The 20,487-nt window shown below is 41.5% G+C and overlaps 2 protein-coding genes across 2 annotated transcripts; one reads left to right on the forward strand and one right to left on the reverse strand.

Annotated features, from left to right (window-relative positions):
• The first annotated feature begins 24 nt into the window (after positions 1-24).
• Positions 25-14,881, forward strand: CEBPZ (CCAAT enhancer binding protein zeta). The gene is made up of 16 exons (XM_085055208.1): positions 25-224; positions 612-2,128; positions 3,467-3,698; positions 4,013-4,187; positions 4,840-4,928; positions 5,385-5,438; positions 6,108-6,210; positions 7,048-7,116; positions 7,686-7,752; positions 9,050-9,150; positions 10,506-10,563; positions 11,540-11,748; positions 12,335-12,418; positions 12,881-12,942; positions 13,028-13,109; positions 14,196-14,881. Exons 1-16 carry the CDS (start codon positions 63-65, stop codon positions 14,333-14,335), a joined length of 3,204 nt encoding a protein of 1,067 aa, XP_084911334.1. The 5' UTR covers positions 25-62; the 3' UTR covers positions 14,336-14,881.
• Positions 14,053-16,525, reverse strand: CEBPZOS (CEBPZ opposite strand). Its single transcript, XM_085055218.1, has 4 exons — positions 16,371-16,525; positions 14,759-14,803; positions 14,414-14,497; positions 14,053-14,296 (listed from the first exon to the last, which is right to left on the reverse strand). The coding sequence occupies exons 1-3, from the start codon at positions 16,501-16,503 to the stop codon at positions 14,415-14,417; spliced, it is 261 nt and encodes an 86-aa protein (XP_084911344.1). The 5' UTR covers positions 16,504-16,525; the 3' UTR covers positions 14,053-14,296; position 14,414.
• Between the last annotated feature and the right edge of the window lie 3,962 nt (positions 16,526-20,487).

Consider the following 20,487-nt stretch of genomic DNA (forward strand, 5'->3'; position numbering starts at 1 on the left):
AGAGGCCTGAACGGGCCGGACGCGCGTCACGGTGTGCGCGGGAGCTCTTCCGGCGGGCGGCCATGGCGGCGGCGGCGCTCTGGGACTTCGGCGTGCGGCACCCGAGGAAGGCGGGCGGCGACAGCGGCGAGGAGGATAGCGACGACGACGGTGATGAAGAAGGAGAAGGTGGAGATGCGGGAGGGTTCTCGCTGGACGAGGTGCTGCGGCTCGGCGGCACCAAGGTGAGGGAGCGGGCGGGAAGGCGGCGGGAGCACGTGGCGGCCGGGACCCCATCCCGGGACGGGCCTTGCCGGGAGCGAGCTGTGGGGAGTCCCGCGCAGGTGTTGGGAGCAAGTTCTTGGCTCGGGGGCTGGTGAGGCACTGCGGCGGGTGGCCTTGAGAAGGTATGGCTGCCCCATCCCTGGAGGCGTCCAAGGCCAGGCTGCATGGGACTCTGAGGAACCTGGGATAGGAGAAGGGGTCCCTGCCCATGGCAAGGAGGTTGGAATTACATGGTCTTTAAGATCCTTTCCAACCCAAACCATTGTGGGATTCTGAGGGGAACCCTTGGGAGTCTGGGGAGCCCTTGCCCCAGATCTGCCCGTGACAGCTGTGCTCTGCTTCTGCAGCAAGATTACCTCATGCTGTGTGCTGTGGACGAGGAGGGCGAGATTGTGGACGGCGGCAAGAAGGACACGATCGATGACCTGAAGGAAGGGGAGCTGGAGGCGTTCGTCAGCTCCCTGGGGCTCCACAAGTATGCAAAGAGTTGCCTGGTGGTGGAGGGGGATGAGGATGATGGCGGCAGCAAGGAGAAAGAGAAGCCTTCAAAGAAAGAGAAAAGCAAGAAGGAGACTAAACCTGCTTCACTAGAGGGAAAAAAAGAAAAGAAAGGAAAGGAAAAGGCAAGTGGTGTGAAAGACAGCAAGATGAAGCAGGCTGGCAGTGATCAGGGCCAGCAGCCTTCAGCAAAGAAAGAAAAGCTGGAAGAAGACTTTGAATTTCATGCTAGGCAAGCAATACTGATCAAACCGGGGGGTAAGTGGTATGATCTAGAATACACCAATGAATTCTCTCCAGAGCCACAGAATCAGACACTTCTGTCCAAATATAAGGCTCTGGCCCAAAAGCTGTATGAACATGAGACAGACCTGTTTAAGAACAAGACAGAGTATCAGAAGGGAGCCTCATCAGCGTGGATGAAAACTGTTGTGTCCTCGGGTACCCTGGCTGACAGAATGGCAGCTATGACCCTTCTCATCCAGGACAGTGCTGTCCACAGTCTCCAGTTTGTTGAGAACTTGATAAACCTTATAAAGAAAAAGGGCAGCAAGCAGCAGAGCCTCATGGCTTTGGATACTTTCAAGGAGCTTCTCATTACAGATATCTTACCAGACAATCGGAAACTGTGGTCCTTCTCGCAGCGACCGCTTAACAACGTAGTGAAGATGTCCAGTGGCAACAAGGATTCAAGAGACAGGCGGTTGATACTTTGGTACTTTGAGCATCTGCTGAAGCTGCAGATAGCAGAGTTCGTGCAGGCATTGGAAACATTGAGCCATGATTCTCTGACAGCCACGAAATCTCGAGCGCTGGCAGTTTCCCACGAGCTTCTGTGTAACAAGCCTGAGCAGGAGAAAGCTCTGCTGGTTCTGCTGGTGAATAAACTGGGTGACCCTCAGAACAAAATTGCCACCAAAGCCTCTTACCTTCTAGAGACATTACTTCATAAGCATCCAAATATGAAGGGAGTAGTGTGCAGTGAGGTGGAGAGGCTTTTGTACCGTTCAAATATCAATGTGAAAACTCAATATTATGCCATCTGCTTTCTAAATCAGATAGTCCTCAGTCATGAAGAAAGTGAATTAGCTAACAAGCTGATAACTTTGTACTTTTGCTTTTTCCGGAACTGTATTAAGAAAAAAGATGTTGAATCCAAAATGCTCAGTGCTCTTCTTTGCGGGGTAAACAGAGCTTATCCTTACGCTGAGACTGGGGATGAGAAAGTGAAAGAGCAAATGAACACCTTGTTCAAAGTTCTGCATCTCGTGAACTTCAGTACCAGTGTCCAGGCCCTGATGTTGCTGTTTCAGGTGATGGACTCTCAGCAGACTGTATCAGATAGGTACTATGCAGCGCTGTACAAGTAAGTGGCAGGTTTGCATTTTTTATATAAATTTCATTTTAAGAGGTAGTTACCATTAATTTAAAGTTGTCAAAACACTTATGTCGCTGTTGAGCAGCTAGCAGAGTAATGAAGGCATCAGTTCTCAGTGGCAAGAAGGAATGACCTTTATTGTTTTGATTTCATCACATATATAGAGTTCTCAAAAGTCACCCAGATTGGTCAGTCAGAAGCCTTCCCCCAGGCCTGATTGGCCAGGCCTGCACTGTCCAAGTTCTGGGACACTGTTCCAACAACATCCAAACTTTATCTTTATTTATAAAACACAAGAAAACTTCTCATAGGAAAAACCTGTGCTAGCCACACACTTACTTTGCTTTTAAGATCTTGCTGTGTCTCATTGGCTAAAAATTTCTGATGTTTTGTATGAGCTGGAAGAAAATGGATGTGATTTCTTTGATTTAACATGAGGATAAAAACAAAATAGAGAGAACACAACGTGTGCATTTCATCCTTTGCCACTCTTTTGGTGGCTTGCTTTAATTCCAGATATTTGAAACTAATTGACAGCTATTTCTTCTGAAATCACTTTTACAGGCACTAGCCTGTAAAGTAATTAGGCCTGTAAATTAGGCCTATAAATAGCCTAAAATCTTGTTTACTTTTTTTGTTATTTTGAAGAAGGGGAATATTGTGTTACCAAGTTCCTTAGATGACTTAATTAGTGTAGTTGGAAAGCTTTGCATTATAAAAATACTGCTTTTTTTTTTTTGGCCCCAGCTGATTGTTTAGACTCTTTATAGGATCCCTACAGGCTTCTGTTCAGTTGACCAAGGGGAAGTTACTGGTTATTTAAAAGGGAACTCAGGTTCCCTGAGAATGTGCAATGTATTTAAGAGCCTTACTGTGCCTGGCAGCCTGGAAAAAATTGGAGTAGGAAATGAACTTGCCAGTATAAAAGTCTGATCTGATTGTGAAGTGTGCTGATTTCTAACCGTTTTCTTTCTATGTTTTTAAACATATGAACAAATCAGATTAGTTTCTTAACACTGAATATCTCAAATTTTGAAACTGTTTTCAGTTGAACTCGGTTTCTTTATATTTTCTTAAAATATTTTGTTTACTGAGGCAGCTTTTCTTTTTTTGTTTTTTTTATCTTCAATGTCTTATATAAATCCAGAAATAGTACAGAGCTCTTGACAGTTCAGGATTGATCTTAGTGGTTTTGAGTACTGGGGAGCAAACTATCACTGGTCTTTTAGTGGCACTCTGAAAAATGTAGGTAATTGTTGTTTATTGGAGTTGTTCTCTTGTGTGCACTATGACAATCAGCAATATTTTTTCCTGTGTGTCCTGCAGGAAGCTTCTAGATCCTGCTTTAGCAACGTGCTCCAAGCCATCCATGTTTCTTAATCTCATCTATAAATCTCTGAAGGCAGATGTAGTGTTACGGCGTGTGAAGGCCTTTGTGAAGAGGCTGCTTCAAGTCACTTGTGGACAAATGCCACCCTTCATTTGTGGAACCCTCTACCTTCTGTCTGAGCTTTTGAGAGTAAAACCAGAGTTAAGGGTCCAGTTACAGGATCATGTGGTATGAGATGTCTTCTTGATCTCATTGCTTTTTCAGTAAGAGCTATTTTCATGAGCACCTTTTATTAGTGACCTGAGGGTTTGCTAAGATGCTATGTTTCTTGGCGTGGGGTGGGATCGTTATATTTGTGTGTTCTAAGCAGTAAAGTTCAATTTTAAGTGCTGTATCAAGGACAAAAATCTGTATTTCTTAAACATTGACCATTATTTGTTTGGATTTTTTAAAGTATCTTAAGAACTTTATGTGCATTTTTCTAAAAATTCGGAGTAAATCCAGAAAGGAAAAGCTGTTTGGTAATGTTTTATGGTTTTTAGGAGTCAGATGATGAAGAGTGCTTTAAGGATCAAGAAGAGGCTGAAGAGGATGAGGAAAAATTTGTGGATGCAGACAAAGAAGTAGAAGATGAAAAGAGAAGTACAACAGAAAATTCTGCTAAAACAAATAATTCAAATTCAACAGCCTCATGGGTACATCATCTGAATATGGGAGGTAAATCAGCAAGAAAGGATATAATTTAACAGCTGACATTCCATAACAGTGGCAACAATGGTCAAGAGTTGTTGTAAGATTAAGTGATTAAAACATTATTTTAGTTTTTAAAGTGAAGTTTGTTGAAAGCAACCAGTCAGAGCAGTTTATCTGTTATCTCAGCAGTGATGAAAAGACTCTATGACTAGTGTATTTCACTTTACGCCATTTGTAATAAACACATTATTTGTGCCTTGAACAAAGTAAACTGCCTGGTAAACAGGCTTGGAATTCTTTGCTTCCATGTTCAAACACCTTCCAAGCAGTTTAGCCAGGGCTGGGACGTGTAGCTGCTCTCTTGCTTGTGAAGCCTGATAGAACAGTTTGTCCAGTTTTGAACTTATGCCCAGTTTCATTCCTCCCTGAAGACCTTTTGGAACAGGCCAGGGGTTTTCAGGGCCTTCCTTGTGAGCATGTAGGAACTCAGCCTGTTCTCCTGATCATGCAGTGCTGAAGGGCAGCTGAGTACAGCCTTTACCTGCTGCCAGAGGAGCCCCTGGCCTGTCCAGTTGGGAGTGATGTGCACCATTACTGTCAGGGGGAAATGAGAATAATACTCTTGTTAAGTTGCCTGAGAAAATATAAGTTGGTTTCCTTCCCCTCCACCCCTCAGGCAGAAAGTGTGGAGCTTCTTATGATCCTCTGCACCGAAGTCCTTTATACTGTGGTGCTGAAACTACAAGCCTTTGGGAGCTGAAGAAGGTAGGAAGATCTCACCTTGCTGTTGCTGTGTTTCTTAGTGTGGCCCTTGTACGAAGAGAGGAAAATGAACTTGGTTAATCTTGGAGTAGCTACCTGAGTAACAACAGAAAGGTTAAAGCTGACACGTTCAGCTTTGGGCTTGTATATGTTCTATACAATACTGGTATTCTTGAGTAGGGAATAGGAATTTTTAAGTGCAGATTTGGACAGTAATAATATTTTTTGACTATTGGACACTACCTTTGACCATTAAAGTGTTTTAGTGTTGACTTTAATAAAACTGTAAGTGCAAATGTATTTTATGCAAATAAAAGTTTAGAACTTGAATTTCTTCAGTTGTTAAGGGGCAGGGTAGATCAGCCTTACTCTGCTATGTGTATGTCTGTTATTTGGTGAGTCACAGAGTGGTCTTACAGCATGTTTTTTAATTAGAAATAAATGACTCATGTTTTTCAGCTTTCTGAACATTTTCATCCTTCTGTGGCCCTGTTTGCAAAAACAATTCTAGAAGTAAGTGCTTTTACTAGTTTGTTGCTTTGAAGTTTGATTTTTTTATGTTAGGTGATTTACCATTTGGAAAAACACATTTTAAAGTCTCCTTGCACTTTTTGTGTAACTAGCAGCTCTGCAGAACTCTATCATACACTCAAATATCAAGCTTTTAATGGAATTGCAGTGTTTTATGTAAAGGAGTCTGCTCACAGAAGTTTTTAACTTTGTAGAAATGTAGGTTTTACAAGATTCTTAAACCTTTATTAGAGTTTTTTAGAATTTTTTTTAAATATGGGAAACCCTACTACTGTAACAAATTTGTTTTTATATACTGTTGTGGCACCATGCCAAAACTGCTCAAACCTACGCAAATAGGTATTTAAAATATTTATTTTTCATTTGAATATATGGCATTGAAATAATGCTGAGTATTAACTGCTGTTAGCACAGTACATTGCAAGGCAGTTTATCACTGAAACAAAGTGAAGAAGGTGTGGTTTAATTAAGAAAATACTGAAATGGCAAAAAGAAGAATCTGGTCAGTATTATGTGGTGTAGTATCCCCAAGTCTTTATCTTTTTAAAGTATGTTTTAATGTTGTTCTTGAACTGATTGAGTTCTCCCTGTTTAGATGGTGTCTTTCAAAAAGGAAGAACTTAATGGTTGTTGGCTTTTTCCTTCTTTCAGGGAAATCACATTCAGTACTCTGGCGACCCTTTGCAGGATTTCACATTAATGAGGTTCTTGGATCGCTTTGTGTACAGAAATCCCAAGCTCAGTAAAGGCAAAGGTAGGCACTTCTCTGTACCCTGCAATCTTGATTATATGTGATGTCCAAATTCTCATTCTCTCCGATTTGGGGTACACGTGGTGGACAGAGGAGTGGGATCAGTCTTTAGGGCTGCAAGAGAGATGTGTGCAACTCAGAACCAGCTGACAGTCACATCCTGCTGCCCCTCACACCCGCAGTGCAGAACTGCTGATTCTGCAGGAATAAGCAAGGGCAGGGAAATGTAAAGACTATAGAATGGTTGAGGTTGGAAGGGACCTCTGGAGGTCATGGGCTCAAGCAGGGACACCTAGACACCTATCCAGATAACTTTGGAATGTCTCCAAGAGCAGAGATTGCACTGCCTCTCTGTGCAACCTGTGCCAGCGCACAGTTGCCCTCCCAGTGAAAAAGTGTTACCTGAAGTTCAGATGGAGTCTCTCTCATCAGCTTAGTGACCCATTGCTTGATTCTCTCCAGTATGCTCATCTCTGCCTTGTACTGGGGAGCCCAGACTGGGGCACAGGGCTCCAAGTGTGGTCTAACAAGGGCCAGAAATAGCATGAGCCTTCTTTGCTGCAGGGGCACAGTGCTGGCTCACGGTCAATTGGGTGTCCAGCAGCTATTTTTAGCCAAGGTGCTTTTCCCAGTGTATCCTGGTACCTGGAGTTATTCCTCCTTTAGTGCAGGACTTTGCACTTCTCCTTGTTGAACTGCAGGAGGTTCCTGTCAGCCCTTTTCTCCAGCCTCTTGGAGTCATTATGGATGGCAGCACAACCCACTGGTCTATCAGCCACTCCTAACTCCTTCTGTATCAATAGTAATAAAACAGAAATTTCTTTCTGATTTACATTACAGAAAACACCAGCAGTGTGGTAATGCAGCCGAAGAAGAAGCAGTTTATGAAAGATACACAGAATCTTGCAGGTAAGTCAGCCTCTTCTCAGATAAGATTATGATGACTAAAAAATCCTTGGTTGGTTGATGTGGATGTATCATCTGCACTGTCTATGCTGTTTGTCTTAGCAATAAAAGAAAGTGCCATCCATCAGGAGTGCAGTGGTGGAGCCTGCACTCAGTTCCTCAGAACTGCTGCCCTGCAGCTCCTGACAAGCATTTCTACTTCAGGGAATGCTGGGCAGAAATAATTACAGTGTTTTAGTGCATGACAGCAAGTTCTTATTCTGTACTTTTTTCCCCGTTTTTGTTGTAAATGCATTCCTGCTGTAGGTTATTGCAACTCCCTGCTTGCTGACACATAACTGAGAACCTGGTTAGGGCTCTGCCACTTGAGTTTTTCCATAGGGCCTTTTCCATACTTCACACTGGAGTACAGTATGTGCACTGTGTTAATTTGAAGAGGTTCTCAGCTAAGCTCCCCATTACTGAACAGGTGGCACTGTGCTTCTGTCTGTGTGTGCTGTTTAACCTCTGAAAATAATAACCATAATTTCAAGTTGAGGTAAAATCAGTTATTTTGTTTCTTGTTTTTGCAGTCAACAGTAAGGAATTCCGGACCAAAGATGAAAGCAAAATCCCAGTGGATGAAGTGTTCTTTCACAGGTAACGGCATACTTGTGAACATTCATTTTAAGTGGGTTTTTTTTTTAATGCAATGCCATTAAAATCCATTGCATTTTGTAGGTATTCTCTGGTATTTCAAGTATTTGCAAATTTTGGTTAATTTGAGTGACTTAAGATGATAGTGCTTTTCTCTGACAAAATTTTAACATTTGTGAAAAGCTCTTAGGAAAGAATGTCACCTATGAACAAAGGCAGCTGGGGCTTGTGGTCCAGTGAGTTAACATTACAATAAAGAAGCCTTAAGTAATGGGTAATTGTGAATATCTTGTGGGTTGTAATTCTTATGCATTAGAGGTACATATAATGAAAGCTGGAATATAACTTGTTTATGTTACTAGCATCAAAGCTTATCAGAGTGGAACAAAGTAAAAAAAAAAGTCAGAGGAGCTATTTTTTAGAGTATTTAGTCTTTTATTACTCACAGTTCTTTCTATTCCTTTGAATTTCCTTTAAGACTGCAATATAAAAATGCAGTTGTAGTACTAAAATTGAAGTGATATGCATTTGGCAAAGATTTGTTTTTATTAGATCAAAATACTGGTTACCTGTGAGTGGCTTCTTGGGAAATTAGTGTTTGAATTAACTTCATTTATTTTAAATTAATTGATACTATAATATTGAGGAGTATAATACTAATAAATAAATAAAAAAAATAGTGATATTAATTTTGAGATTAAAGATAAGCATCTTAAAAACATGCCCCTGTCTGAAAAGTTAAAAGTATTGTTACACTGAAGATGGCTGAAACTGAGATTACACATTTAAAGTCTTAACAAAGTACCCTTTTGTATGTGATCAAAATTGCCTTCTGTGATTGGTTCATTCATGAAATGAAGGGGGAAATGGCTGATATGTAAAATTAAGACCCCAAAAAGAGGGCTATGGGAGAAAATTTAATAAAACTTGAGGGGTGAATGTCTTCTATGTTTTTTTTTTCCCCAATTATATTCAAGTTGAACTTGATCCTTTCTTCCTTATCAGTCTAAGGCAGATATTTTCATCTTTCTTGTGCCCTTTTATAAATTCGTTATGTTAGAAATAACTTCTGGCACCTTTGACCAGTGAAATTTCATTGGTGCCAATATTACAGTAGTGACTGGTTCTTTGAAAAACAAAGGAAATATAAAGCTCTTGATTTTAGATGTGTTTGAAACCATCACCGTTTTCAACTGGCAACATACATGGGAATCAATTTGCAGGGTTTTTTTTAATTAATAAAGTTTTCATAAAGATCATCAGCTGTAATTTTGTGTGTGAGAGCATTATATTATTTCAGATTTTATTCCAAGTTTGATAAGAAGAGAGAGAAACAAAAGCGTCTGGATGATGAAGAAAGTGTGGAAGATGTGGATGATGATGAATTTGAAAGAGTATTGGGTAAGGCTGTGTTCTTCCTTGCAGTAACTATCCCAGTATTCCCTGCTTTTTCAAATAATTAATTTACTCTTTTTATAGTTCATATTGTGTAAAACAACCAGATAGAGGAATACGGGACTGGGAGAAAACTGGCTTTTCAGTTGCCCATCTGTGCTACTGCAGCCAGCACTTATTATCTGCCATGTAAGCCAGCTGGGTGGCCATTTGTAAGAGGTCTTGCTCACATCACTGCAGGAGTTAGCTTGTGTGAGTGGCTGGAGATTGTCTGATGTTGAATTTAAGCTCATGAGTGGCAATTCATGCTCTTGTTCTTTTCCTAATGTAGTCTGAGTAACTTTTTCTAACAGCATGTAACATTTGCTTCTATTTTTTCTATACTGCTTGGCCTTTTTCAATCTTGCTTACAGTTTCTCTCATAATTTCTAACATTTTTCATGAGATTACGTGTTCAGTAAGGTCGTTGGCAAACTTCTGCAATAGCCTTAGCTCTTCCTGTAGCACGTACTTTGCTTTGAAATCAGTGTGTGATTTGTTCCAGAATGAAATGTGTTAGTGGACCAAAAAATGTCCATTATTTTATTATTTCATATTGTATTTATATGTATTAAAAAAAAATCCAGTTATCTCTCTATAACTGTTTAGTACAGTATTTTGAGAAAATTCTGAATTCTTGTATCAGGGTTCTTACTCAATGACTCAATTAATATGGTCTTAGTTATGATAAGAATCTGTTACTCACTGTGTTTGTCTTTTATTGTTAGCATCTCTAATGAGAATTTGCTTCATAAACTCAGAAGCTTAAAATAATGACTCTATATCTAAAAATTAGGTATTTTGCAATGATAGAATCAGAGAATGGTGTGGATTGGAAGGGACCTTAAAGATCGTCTCATTCCATCCCCCCCCATGGGCAAGGACACTTTCCACTAGACCAGTTTGCTCCAAGCCCCATCCAATCTGGCATTGAACATTCCAGGGATGAGGCATCCACAGCTTCTCTGGGCAACCTGTTCTAGTGCTTTACTACCCTCACAGTAAAGAATTTTTTCCTAGTACCTAATCGAATTCTCTTTCAGTTTGAAGCTGTTCCCCCCTGTCCTGTCACTACATGCCCTTGGAAAAAGTCCCTCTCCAGCTTTCTTGTTGGTTTTAGGTACTGGAAGGCTGCAGTAAGGTCACCCTGAAGCCTTCTCTTCTTCAAGCTGAATGACTCCAGCTCTAGGAGAGGTGCTCCAGTTCTCTGGTCATCTTTGTGGCCCTCCTCTGAACTTGCTCCAAGAAGTTCACTTGCTGGATGCAATGACTTCATATTTATTTGCTTGTTTTGTAGTAACAACATTTTTCTTTCTCCCTAGATACATTTGAAGCTGCTGATAATGCTATTGTTGGCCAGGATGACCTTGATTTTGCTGGGTAAGACTTCAGATAGGTTCCTACTCCTCTTGTTTTAGTATCTACATAGAGTTAGACTCTGCGAAACTGGATAGACCTTTTTCAAAAAGGCTCAGAATATCACCTTGCAAAAAAGGCATTATCATTTTAACACTGAGTAATGCTGGTTTTCTGCATGTCCCATAATGGATCATGATGATTTTGGGGATGCTTATAGTCTGCTGGCCTTTTGTGAGACCTGTAGTATTGTATTGTATTTATTAATTTATTTTTTAAATTGTTTATTTTATACAATGGAGTGATCCAGTAAGCAAGGTAAAATCTTCTTTTTCATAGTCTCAGGTTTCTGTTTGAGAATTACCAAATACAAAAGGAAGCAAAATGAGGCAGAATGGCACTGCTGCCGTAATAACTGGTTGTAACTGGACCTGACAGAGTTAATAAGCTTTGTGGAATCCATAGTCACAGAGCTCAGTTCTCCTGAAGTCAGCAGTTTCATTAATCATAGAATCATTTAGGTAGGTTGGAAAGGATCTTTAAGAACATCAAATCCAATTGTAAATGATTAAGTAGCCTCTATTTTATGCAAAGTATCTATAATGCAGATATTAAAGTCTAAACTCCTAGTGAAACCTGAAACATTTTTGTGATCTAGACTGCTGTTTAGTAGAGCAGTTTGTGTGTTTTACAGAAGACTTTCTGAAGAGCAAAGACACAGAGGAGATGAAATACTGAAGCTGACATTTCTGCTAATTTCTGAATAGGCAATTAGCAGAACTTCTCAAAATGGTTGACTTTTATCATACAACTCCATATATTAATATTGAAAACATACCTGAGTGTATAATAAGTATATTTTAGGTTGCAGCCTACATTTGCAGTAGTTTCCAATGATGTTGAACCTTCCTAACATAGGGTCTGCCAGTAGATAGATGTTATCTGGATGCAAACAGTGTTTTTCCAGATGAAGTGCTAAGCTTGTTACATCTTCTCTTAGTAATATAAAAAAGAAAACAAAAGGCAGCAAGAAAGGCCAGAGTGGTGAGGGATCTGATGCTGACTGGGAGGATTCTGATGACGAAGATGACTTCAGCGATCTGGATGATGAGGAAGTCTCCTTAGGAAGTATGGAGGATGACTTTGAAGCAGATATGGATGAAGAGGGAGGTGTATTTATGGATGTGTCTGAAGATGATAACGACCTAGGTAAAGTACCATTTATTACTGAAAAACAAGAAGAAAAAACTTTAAAAATAGATTATCTAATATGCAACTACGTGTGAAAATGCCAATTTAGTTATCTAGGTGGGAAGCCTGGCTTTAAGCAAAGAAACAACAAGTACTATACACTGCATGTGGCTGGAAAAGCCCAGATTAATGGAGTATTTCAATGAATAACCAAAGGTCACAGGAAGATAACTGAGGGTAGAGGAAGTAAACTGTTCATACAGTTGTTAACACCATCTTTCATGAGATTATTATTTCACCAAACTTACCATGCAGACATTCAAGGTTTACCTAACGCCTGCTTTTAGCTTTTATATTTTATGTATCTTAATGTCATTCCCTTCTGGTGCTGTGGAAGAAAGCATAAAGAACAGCACACCACAGACCAATTTTTAATTGTCTAGATTGAAGAAATATTAGATTTGCTTGTGTGTACTGCCTTTTAAAGACTTGGACCAGTATGACAAATATACCTAAAAAGGAATTTTGATCTCTGCTGCTCTTTAAATACCCATTCATGGTGTGATAATTGCAGACTGATGTATTTGGGGTTTTTTTCTGTCAGACCCGAACAATGACAAGCAACTGAAATCTGTCAGTAAAAAGGGCAAGAAAAAGAAAGACATGAATTTTGCGGGATCACTGGGAGGTAAGAAAACATTGACATTAAAGCTTAATACAAAGAGTCCAAAAACCTTTGGAATCAGAGGGTTTTAATACAGTAGATTACCACATTTTGGATCTAGCTTCAGATCTGAATAAACCATAAATGAAAAGGAGGTTGTCCCCCAACCAGCATAATTCAGAGTAACAATCTGCTGTTGAAGCGCTGAGAGTTGAAGGAGGAATTTTGAAGAAGGATGGAGTTGTACTGGTGGTTTGTACATCTGCTACTCACGCCTGATCCACAGATTTGTGCTATTTCATTTTTCGTTGGAAACTTTTATTTCCTTTTCTTTTAGGGGAGGTGGGGAACAAAGATTTTCAACACAGCTAATTCAGATGATCTCATTAAGAAATTTTAAAAGTTTAAAACATGGCAAAACTTTTGTGTTAATTTCTGTGGGAGCTTGAAGTTCTGTCTCATAAGAGCAATACTCTTTGTTTAAAGGATCCAGCCGAGGAAAGAAGCGAAAACTCCAAGATGCTGGTATACTGGCATCTGCAGAAGAGGTGAGTTTGATCAGTGCTTAACAAAAGTGATCAAATATTTTACTTGTTGCTTTGTAACAGAATACTAATATTTCTCTCTTTAAAGTTTGGCTATCTGCTGGATGAAAATTCTGGGTCTAAATTCGACAATATTGGAATGAATGCCATGGCCAACAGAGATAATGCGAGTAAGTACATGCTACAAATAGACAATTGTAATGCTGTAATTTACTTCTTTCCCTTCAGATTCTGTACCTGAAAAGATGTCCTGCCTTTAACTGGGTGTTAAATACAGGGTCAGAAACCACACAGTAGGGACAGTACCTCAACGTCAGTAAGATGTGACAGTTTTCTCCAGTGAAAAGAGATGCCCAGTGCTAAATATTAACTGGGAGTAGTGGAGTGAATAAAGGTTCAGAAAAGAGGAGAGGCTGTTGTTGGCCCTTTCACACTGTAAACAGGGACAGGCAGTATGCTCTCAAGCATTCATGTGAATTTTGCTCATGTGAAGTGTCCTTGATTCCTTGGGAAGGGAAGGCATAAGGTATGGCTGTCTTTACCTACCTGTTGGACTGTTTTATTGCAGTATCAGTGAAGCAGAGAGTAGCTTCCCCAAAATAATTGTAATGAATTATGTGTGTGTATATGCCAGTTGAATAAAGCTTTGTAAAGAGTTTTACAAGTTTTTTGAAAGCTTTGTAAAGAGATGTCGCTGTTGAGCAGCTAGCAGAGTAATGAATGCATCGGTTCTCAGTGGCAAGAAGGAATGACCTTTATTGTTTTGATTTCATCACATTTATAGAGTTCTCAAAAGTCACCCAGATTGGTCAGTAGAAGCCTTCCCCCAGGCCTGATTGGCCAGGCCTGCACTGCCCAAGTTCTGGGACACTGTTCCAAAACATCCAAACTTTATCTTTATTTACAAAACACAAGAAAACCTCTCATGGGAAAAACTGTGCTAGCCACAAAGACTTGTACAAGTCTTGCTGGTGCTACTTGAAAAATGCTAGGAGCAGTCAAACACTGCTCCTAACACAAGTGTGTATAGCATTAGTAAAATACAAAGCAATGTCTAAAACTCTGAGATGGTAATGTTTGTTTTGTGACATGAAAAAAACCCACAGCTTTCTCAAAAAAAAAAAAAAGGCAGCTTGCACTTTATTAACATTCATAAATACAGCAGTGAAGTTTTAACTTATACATGATTCATCTGTATGCCACATCATGGTCAGAGGTATCCATCGGCTCCTTATTTCTCACCTTTCCTCCTACAGATGTCAAACAGATCCAGTGGGAAATAGAGCGTGACAAGTGGCTTCACAACAGGGATGTGAAGAGCATCATTAAAAAGAAGAAACAGTTCAGGCACAGAGGGCTGAAAAACAAGTACAAAGGCAAGAAAACAAGAAGATGAACTGGATGTTTTGATGTGGACATTTTAAAAAATAATTATTCTTAAATAGTTTTTTATTTAATCACACATCTTTCTTACTTCAGTTCTTGCTGCTTAACCATGCCATTTGGTCATTCTCCCTTATGCCATGAATTCCAGACCACTCATTGGATTTGTAATAAACTGAAAAATAGGAAAATCCATGTCAGCTTTAAGTTAGACATATCTGAAGAGCAGCCACTTTGTGGTTAGTTTTATTCAGTGTAAAGCCCGCCAGTTCTGAGGTCTCTATCCAACATTCTGACACTCCAGCCATGCCTTAACAATAAACACTTCTGCAGTGTCTCCTGGGGAAAGTTTTAAGCAATAATATGATCGGTTTTATACATTAAGATGCAACAGAAGCTTCACCCATCCTTCTGAAACCAACAGCTACACACCCACCTTCCAGAATTGATGGAAACCTCTTCTGCATTGTATATCTGAAATCTGACAAGAAAGGTAAATCACAGTTACATTCCCAGCATATATAAAGGTAAATAATTAAATGCACTATTTTTCTAACTAGATTAATTTTGTCGATATTTGTTTGAGCTCTTTAGGTACAGCCACCATTAAATAATGTGATAGGAATTAATTTTTAAAAAATCGCTTTAGAGACTCTATTCAGGTTACTTGTACATGCAGCCCCACCATCATAGTATTTTCTGAGCTTCCTCACAATTGTGATAACCAAGTCCAAGCTTCAGATTCACAGGAAGCTGCACACCTCTCATAAACTGACATGCATATAAAACTAAGGAAAAATGCTTTGTTTCCTCATGCAGATTTAGATTTCACTGAATTGTTCCATGGGCCACTCTCACAGCCCCACAGAAAATCACAACAGGTTTATGCTAGTTCAGTTATTTACAGCAGCTCCTAAAAGGATGCTACCCATTCAACTACTAGCACAAAGACAGCAGTAAAAACCTCACTCTGAGCTCACTGAGCTATGTTAGATTAGCTCACTGCACCTTATGGAACTGCAATTGGAGAAAATATGCAAATACATGTAAGAGCTAGGATCTAGAACTGAAAGGAGGAAAAAACCCAAGGATGAATGCCCAGCACCAAGTTACAACAAGAAGCTGAAAATACCTGTTCTTGTTTTTGTTCTGTACATTTTCTAATAAAAATGCAAAGACAGCTGAAATTTAACAGCCTGACATCATCTGGATCTTAGAAAACAAATGCAAACTGATGTAGCATAGGTGAAGCTCAGCTTGAACTTGGCATAAAGACCACACTACTGCTGAAATGGGTGGACTCTCGCCCTCCCAGCCAAAGCAGCAGCTGCATTTTGGCTCGTCCTGACCCTGCAGGTAGCAGGACAGGCTCTTTGCCTGCAGAGACACATCTGTCGAACCAGTGCTGCACCCTGCAGAGCCCTGAATGCAAAATAAGGCCGCTGCTCTGCACAGGAAACTTGCTTGTAATAACCAAGCTGGTGCTTTACTTATTTCTGTGTGACCTGGCCACGCACTCGTACATCTAAGAGACCTGAGGGACTGAAGCTAAACAATCCGGCAGGCGACGCTGGCACCAGCCGGGTCTGTGCTCAGCCAGGGAAATGCCAAATCTCAGGCGCTCCGAGACACACACACAGCCGGGACATCCTTCAAGGGCTCAACACCAGCTGCCCGAAACAGGACTGATCAATTCCTGCCTCATTTGCGGACAGCTTCTCTCCCTCTTAACTCCTTATCTGGCCCGCTGCTGTTACTATAAAAACGCGCAGGATTCCTCTTTGCTCCAGGTGTGGTCGTGCACTGCCTCCCGAAGGCTTCTGGCGGGCTTGGGCTCGTCAAACAAAACCAGCAGCTCGTTCTTCAAGAGGTATATAATCCTCGGGAGTGCTCCCAAGCAGTCAGCCCTGTGAACCTGCGCTCACCCGAGCCCAACTCCTGACCCAACACGGCAGGATTTCCTGACAAAACCCGGGCGCTGCGCGGTGCGGAGACCCTCTGCCCGCCCTTGTTCCCGCCGGGCGCGGCCGCCACCCGCCCCGCCGCACCTTGGCTGCGGTCCATGGCGCGGTAGAGCAGGAGGGCGCCCAGCAGCCCCGCCGCCTCCAGCAGCAGCAGCCCGCTCACCACACGGCGCGCCATGGCCGCTCGGCGCCTTCCGCCTCCCTCAGCGCCGCGCATGCGCCCCGCTCCGCCGGCAGGCCCGGCATGGCCGCTGGGGCGGCATGGGAGCAGGAGGTGGGAAGCATGAGCTACCTAAACATTTTCTCAGTAAATGATGGGCTTTGGTCTTTGTATGCTTTCCGGCCTAATCAGTGAGAAAAGAGATTAATCCGTGAGGCAGACAGACAGCAGCGCGGCTAACAAGCGAGCGCTAAGCGGTGCCCCAGTGTTAGAAACACAAATCGCTTGTCGGTAGAGTTGCCTTGTTCAGGTCTTGGGCCCGATATGCTTCAGTCAAGTCAGACCGAGGTTAATAATGCAGGGGAGAAGGATGTACTGCAGATAGTGGACACAAGGAATGCATGGGCCACAAAGACACCCAGCAGAACTCTCAAGATAAGAAGAAACTGCTAAAGCCAGCGCAGCTCTGAGTGGGTAAAAGGTAATTAGTTTATGGGGCAGATTGTGAGCACAGACTCACAGCCACAGACACGGGAATAGCACCGACCCAAAGGACGAGAACGACTGAGTGTGTGGACTGATCAGCATGAGAAACAAGAGAATCACTAACCAGTAGAAGATAGAAGACTAATTAATAAGGGAATGATGTCACTTGCAGCCAATGAACATTAATCCTTTTGTTTGCTAAACTGTATAAATAGTAAAAACTTTTGATAGTTGGAGTGCTTGGTTTGTGGAATACCATGGAGCACCCAGGATTGTGCACCTCTGAAATAAATAATCATCTCTTGTCTCCCGATTGTGTGATTATTGGCTTGTTGCACACCAGGTTACGTATCCAGTTTTTTATCCAACACTGGCTTTGCAGATTTTCCACCCAGCCCCCTTTCTGCGCAGAACTGTGAATAAATCAAATGCCTCCACTCTGTATGTAGATTGGCCTCGTGCATCCCGGGTGAAAGAACCTATTTTGGGACGGAGTTCTGGCTGCTCTCAGTAGTGTCCTTTCTTTTTTATAGTTTTGTTTCCATTGTCTTCTATAATTCATATTGCTCTTAACTCCTATTATGGGACTGACTTTATTGCCAAAATAAAAGCTCTTCAGATTTCCCATAAGAGGGACTTAATTTTCTTTGTAAGATGCTTTCTTCCCTCCTGCTAATGCTTTGTAAGGTTAGATATAGTATTTTTGCTGCTTATTTTTACAGGGTGATTAATTTTCCAATTCTGTTTTCCCTGGTGGCTGAGCTTGCAAGTATTGCTTGCACTCAGTGGGATTTCTTAGTAAAATAATTCCTGCTCCGAGGATTTTAAGGGGGCACGAACAACCCAAGCAGCAGAAGCTTAGGGTTGTTGGAGAAAACATGGATCCAGGAAAAGAATTCATTGCATTATAATGGTAGCAGATTATTAGGCTCTAACTGGAGAGGGTCCTAGGTCAGGGTCTCATTCAGCACATGGAGTTTGAATTGGTTGGCAAGTTCTGATCTGAAAAGAAACTGTGGTGTATTTAGGGGCTTTAAAAGTATGCCTGTAGTGTTTAGGGTGACTTTATAGCAGCTGTGAGACAGAACACAGAACTGTGAGAGGCCAAATAAAAAAGGGAGGAGCAGGCACAAAATGTGAAATGTGCATCTTTATTTTAAGGAGCCCATACACAGAGGTTGTTTGTCATATCTTGGCTCTGGCTTTTATTTCACACAGAGTTTGGAAGAGTTCAGGCATGGAGACATGATTCTGGTAGTCTGAGGTTTAGTAACTCAGTGAACCTCTCCTGCTCAGGGTGAAGGATGAGTAGATAAAAAAAAGAAAAGAGATCTCACACTGTTAAGATTGGACAGTTTGTGGTAGCTCAGAAGGGCAGAATTTTACTAAAGACCACTGCCAGTTGTTCAGTGGGAAAGGGGGGTACACAGCTCCCCATGGTTTGCTGAGGAATGCAGCACCTTGTTACCTGCCAGGCACTCTGGTGGAAAAGCCCATATAAAAGGTTTCACCGAAGAAATGGGAAAGCAGGAGGGAGAGAAAATGATGCATTTGTGCAGTGCAGCAAAGTCACAGTCTGCAGGTAAGTATTTTTGAATTTTCTTCTATTTGGATATTTGCTTTTACATTTTTAAACCGTGCTAAATAGATTTCTTGCCCTAATTTCCTGTAGCTTGCAAATCATGGGGGAAAAAGGTAAGACAAGAGGAAAAAGAATGAAAAGGAAAGATTACTTGCCCCAGTCCAAAACTACAACTTGCTGGCCTTCTTCTTGCCCCTTGATGTGACACTCGGACCCACCAAGCCATAGTGTCACCAGGCAGTAATAAAAATGTCTCTGCAGGCCTCTTTCCCTCTTGAACCAAGGCACCTGGGTGTCTGGCTTCCTCTTCCAGCTTCTCAGGTGTTTTCCATGCAGGGCTCAAACTGGCATTTGCTGTGCTTAGGTGGTCATGACCATGCTTGCTGCAGGAGGCCATGGCAGCTCTACAGCTCCATCTCAGTGAGCTCTGTGGGGAGCCTTCCAAGCACCTCCTCACAAGGACACGGGGAGGGTGCTGTGAGTCAAGGTGAACACACTGTTCCCTTGCTCTGTCCTGACAGCAATTGACAGAGCAGCAGTGAGGCAAATGTGAGCCATGGAAACCTTGGGGAAGCTGGCTCCATGGTGCAGCTCCAGGAGCTGGCCACAGGCTCATGCTGGAATGGGGTGGGGTATGGGGGAGGCTTTACTGCAAGATGCCTTCCAAAGGGTGAGGGGTGGGGAGGGATGGAGGTGTCCAGTGGGTAACAGCTCTTCTAGCACTTTTTCTGGCATGTGCTTTATGGAGACAGCTACAGGCACAGCTGAGGACAGGCACTGGAAGGCACATGGAATAAGTGACTCCACTTTGTCCTTGACCCAGGGCAGAAGAGAGAGGCAGACACTTCCCTCATCAGAATGAGATGAGATTCTTACTCGTTCCTTCCTTCTCTTACTCAGAATCTTCCCATGTGTCTCTCTGTAAAAGAGAGGAAAGCTCCCTTTATTGTCTATCACTGACTGTGTTATGAATATATTAAAAAATGTTAAGTGCATTGTTGAGTCAGTTCTGCCTCCAGTTGTTAGTGGGTCAGAAGGGTCACAGTTAAGAAACTGTTGAGGATCCCATTAATGGAAAACATTATTTTGTTTATAATCATTTGAGTGCTTTGGTGTTGTTTGCCATTTGATGATTATTATGCTGAATTAAGCCTCGTGGTGAGAAGGCTCTGACATCTTATTTAAACCTCTGACATATTTTATTCTATTTTATTCTCTAGGTTTCTTGGTGCAGGTATGAAATTGCTTATCTAGATTTTAAGTGATTTGATATTTACAACTATTCAGGGTATACATGTAGGCACAGAACTAATTTTATTGAATGTGGGGATACAGGTAAATATCAGGTTAGTGAAAAGAAATTGTCAAACCATTTAAAACTGTTTTTTCTCTCTCCTGCACTCCTGCATAAAAGTTATTAAAATGAAGTCATATAGCAAGTAAGGATATTTCTCTTGAGAGGGGAAAGAAGACAATTTTGGATGACTAATGCCTTTTGATTAGAGGCTCTTTCACACAGGCAACACTCACAAATCATTGCTGCACCCCTGTAAAAAGCCTGTTCTCACTTCTGGTTCTGTTTAATTCTGAAGAGGACAAAATAGATTCCATTTCCAAGGATTTTGATAACATATCTGAATTATGATTGCCTCCCTAAGTCTATTTTCAAGGAAAAAGGTAAGGTGAGTGTTTTCTTTTTCCAATAACAAGCCACATGTTTCTGACAGTATCAGTCTGCAAGACTCATTCTGGGGCCATATCCTTTCTTTGCACTCAAGCAGGTGGCACTGAGGGAAAACAGCATGGAGACAGTGGGAATCTCATAATGTCTGGGCTCTCTTAGGACCCCCTACAATTTACAATAACCTCAGGGGTGTTGGAGTTGCCATAAGCAAGGACATGTGTAGAACTGTTGCAGTGCTCTGAAGTTGCTGGAGTGTCATGATTTCCTTTTTTTATGCAACTCTTTTCTC

The sequence above is a fragment of the Lichenostomus cassidix genome, chromosome 3 (genome assembly GCF_008360975.1).
Source record: "Lichenostomus cassidix isolate B80296 chromosome 3, HeHo_3.0, whole genome shotgun sequence".
Taxonomy (NCBI): Eukaryota; Metazoa; Chordata; class Aves; order Passeriformes; family Meliphagidae; genus Lichenostomus; species Lichenostomus cassidix.

Excerpts from the sequence above, each read along its gene's own strand:
- CEBPZ (XM_085055208.1), top strand. The coding sequence starts at position 63 with ATGGCGGCGGCGGCGCTCTGGGACTTCGGCGTGCGGCACCCGAGGAAG. Across the intron at positions 4,929-5,384 it reads GCCTTTGGGAGCTGAAGAAG|CTTTCTGAACATTTTCATCC; the intron begins GTAGGAAGATCT and ends CATGTTTTTCAG. Across the intron at positions 11,749-12,334 it reads TGAAGATGATAACGACCTAG|ACCCGAACAATGACAAGCAA; the intron begins GTAAAGTACCAT and ends TTTTTCTGTCAG.
- CEBPZOS (XM_085055218.1), bottom strand. The coding sequence starts at position 16,503 with ATGCGCGGCGCTGAGGGAGGCGGAAGGCGCCGAGCGGCCATGGCGCGC. Across the intron at positions 14,804-16,370 it reads CGCCATGGACCGCAGCCAAG|ATTTCAGATATACAATGCAG; the intron begins GTGCGGCGGGGC and ends CTTTCTTGTCAG. Across the intron at positions 14,498-14,758 it reads GTTTCCATCAATTCTGGAAG|TTTATTACAAATCCAATGAG; the intron begins GTGGGTGTGTAG and ends CCTATTTTTCAG.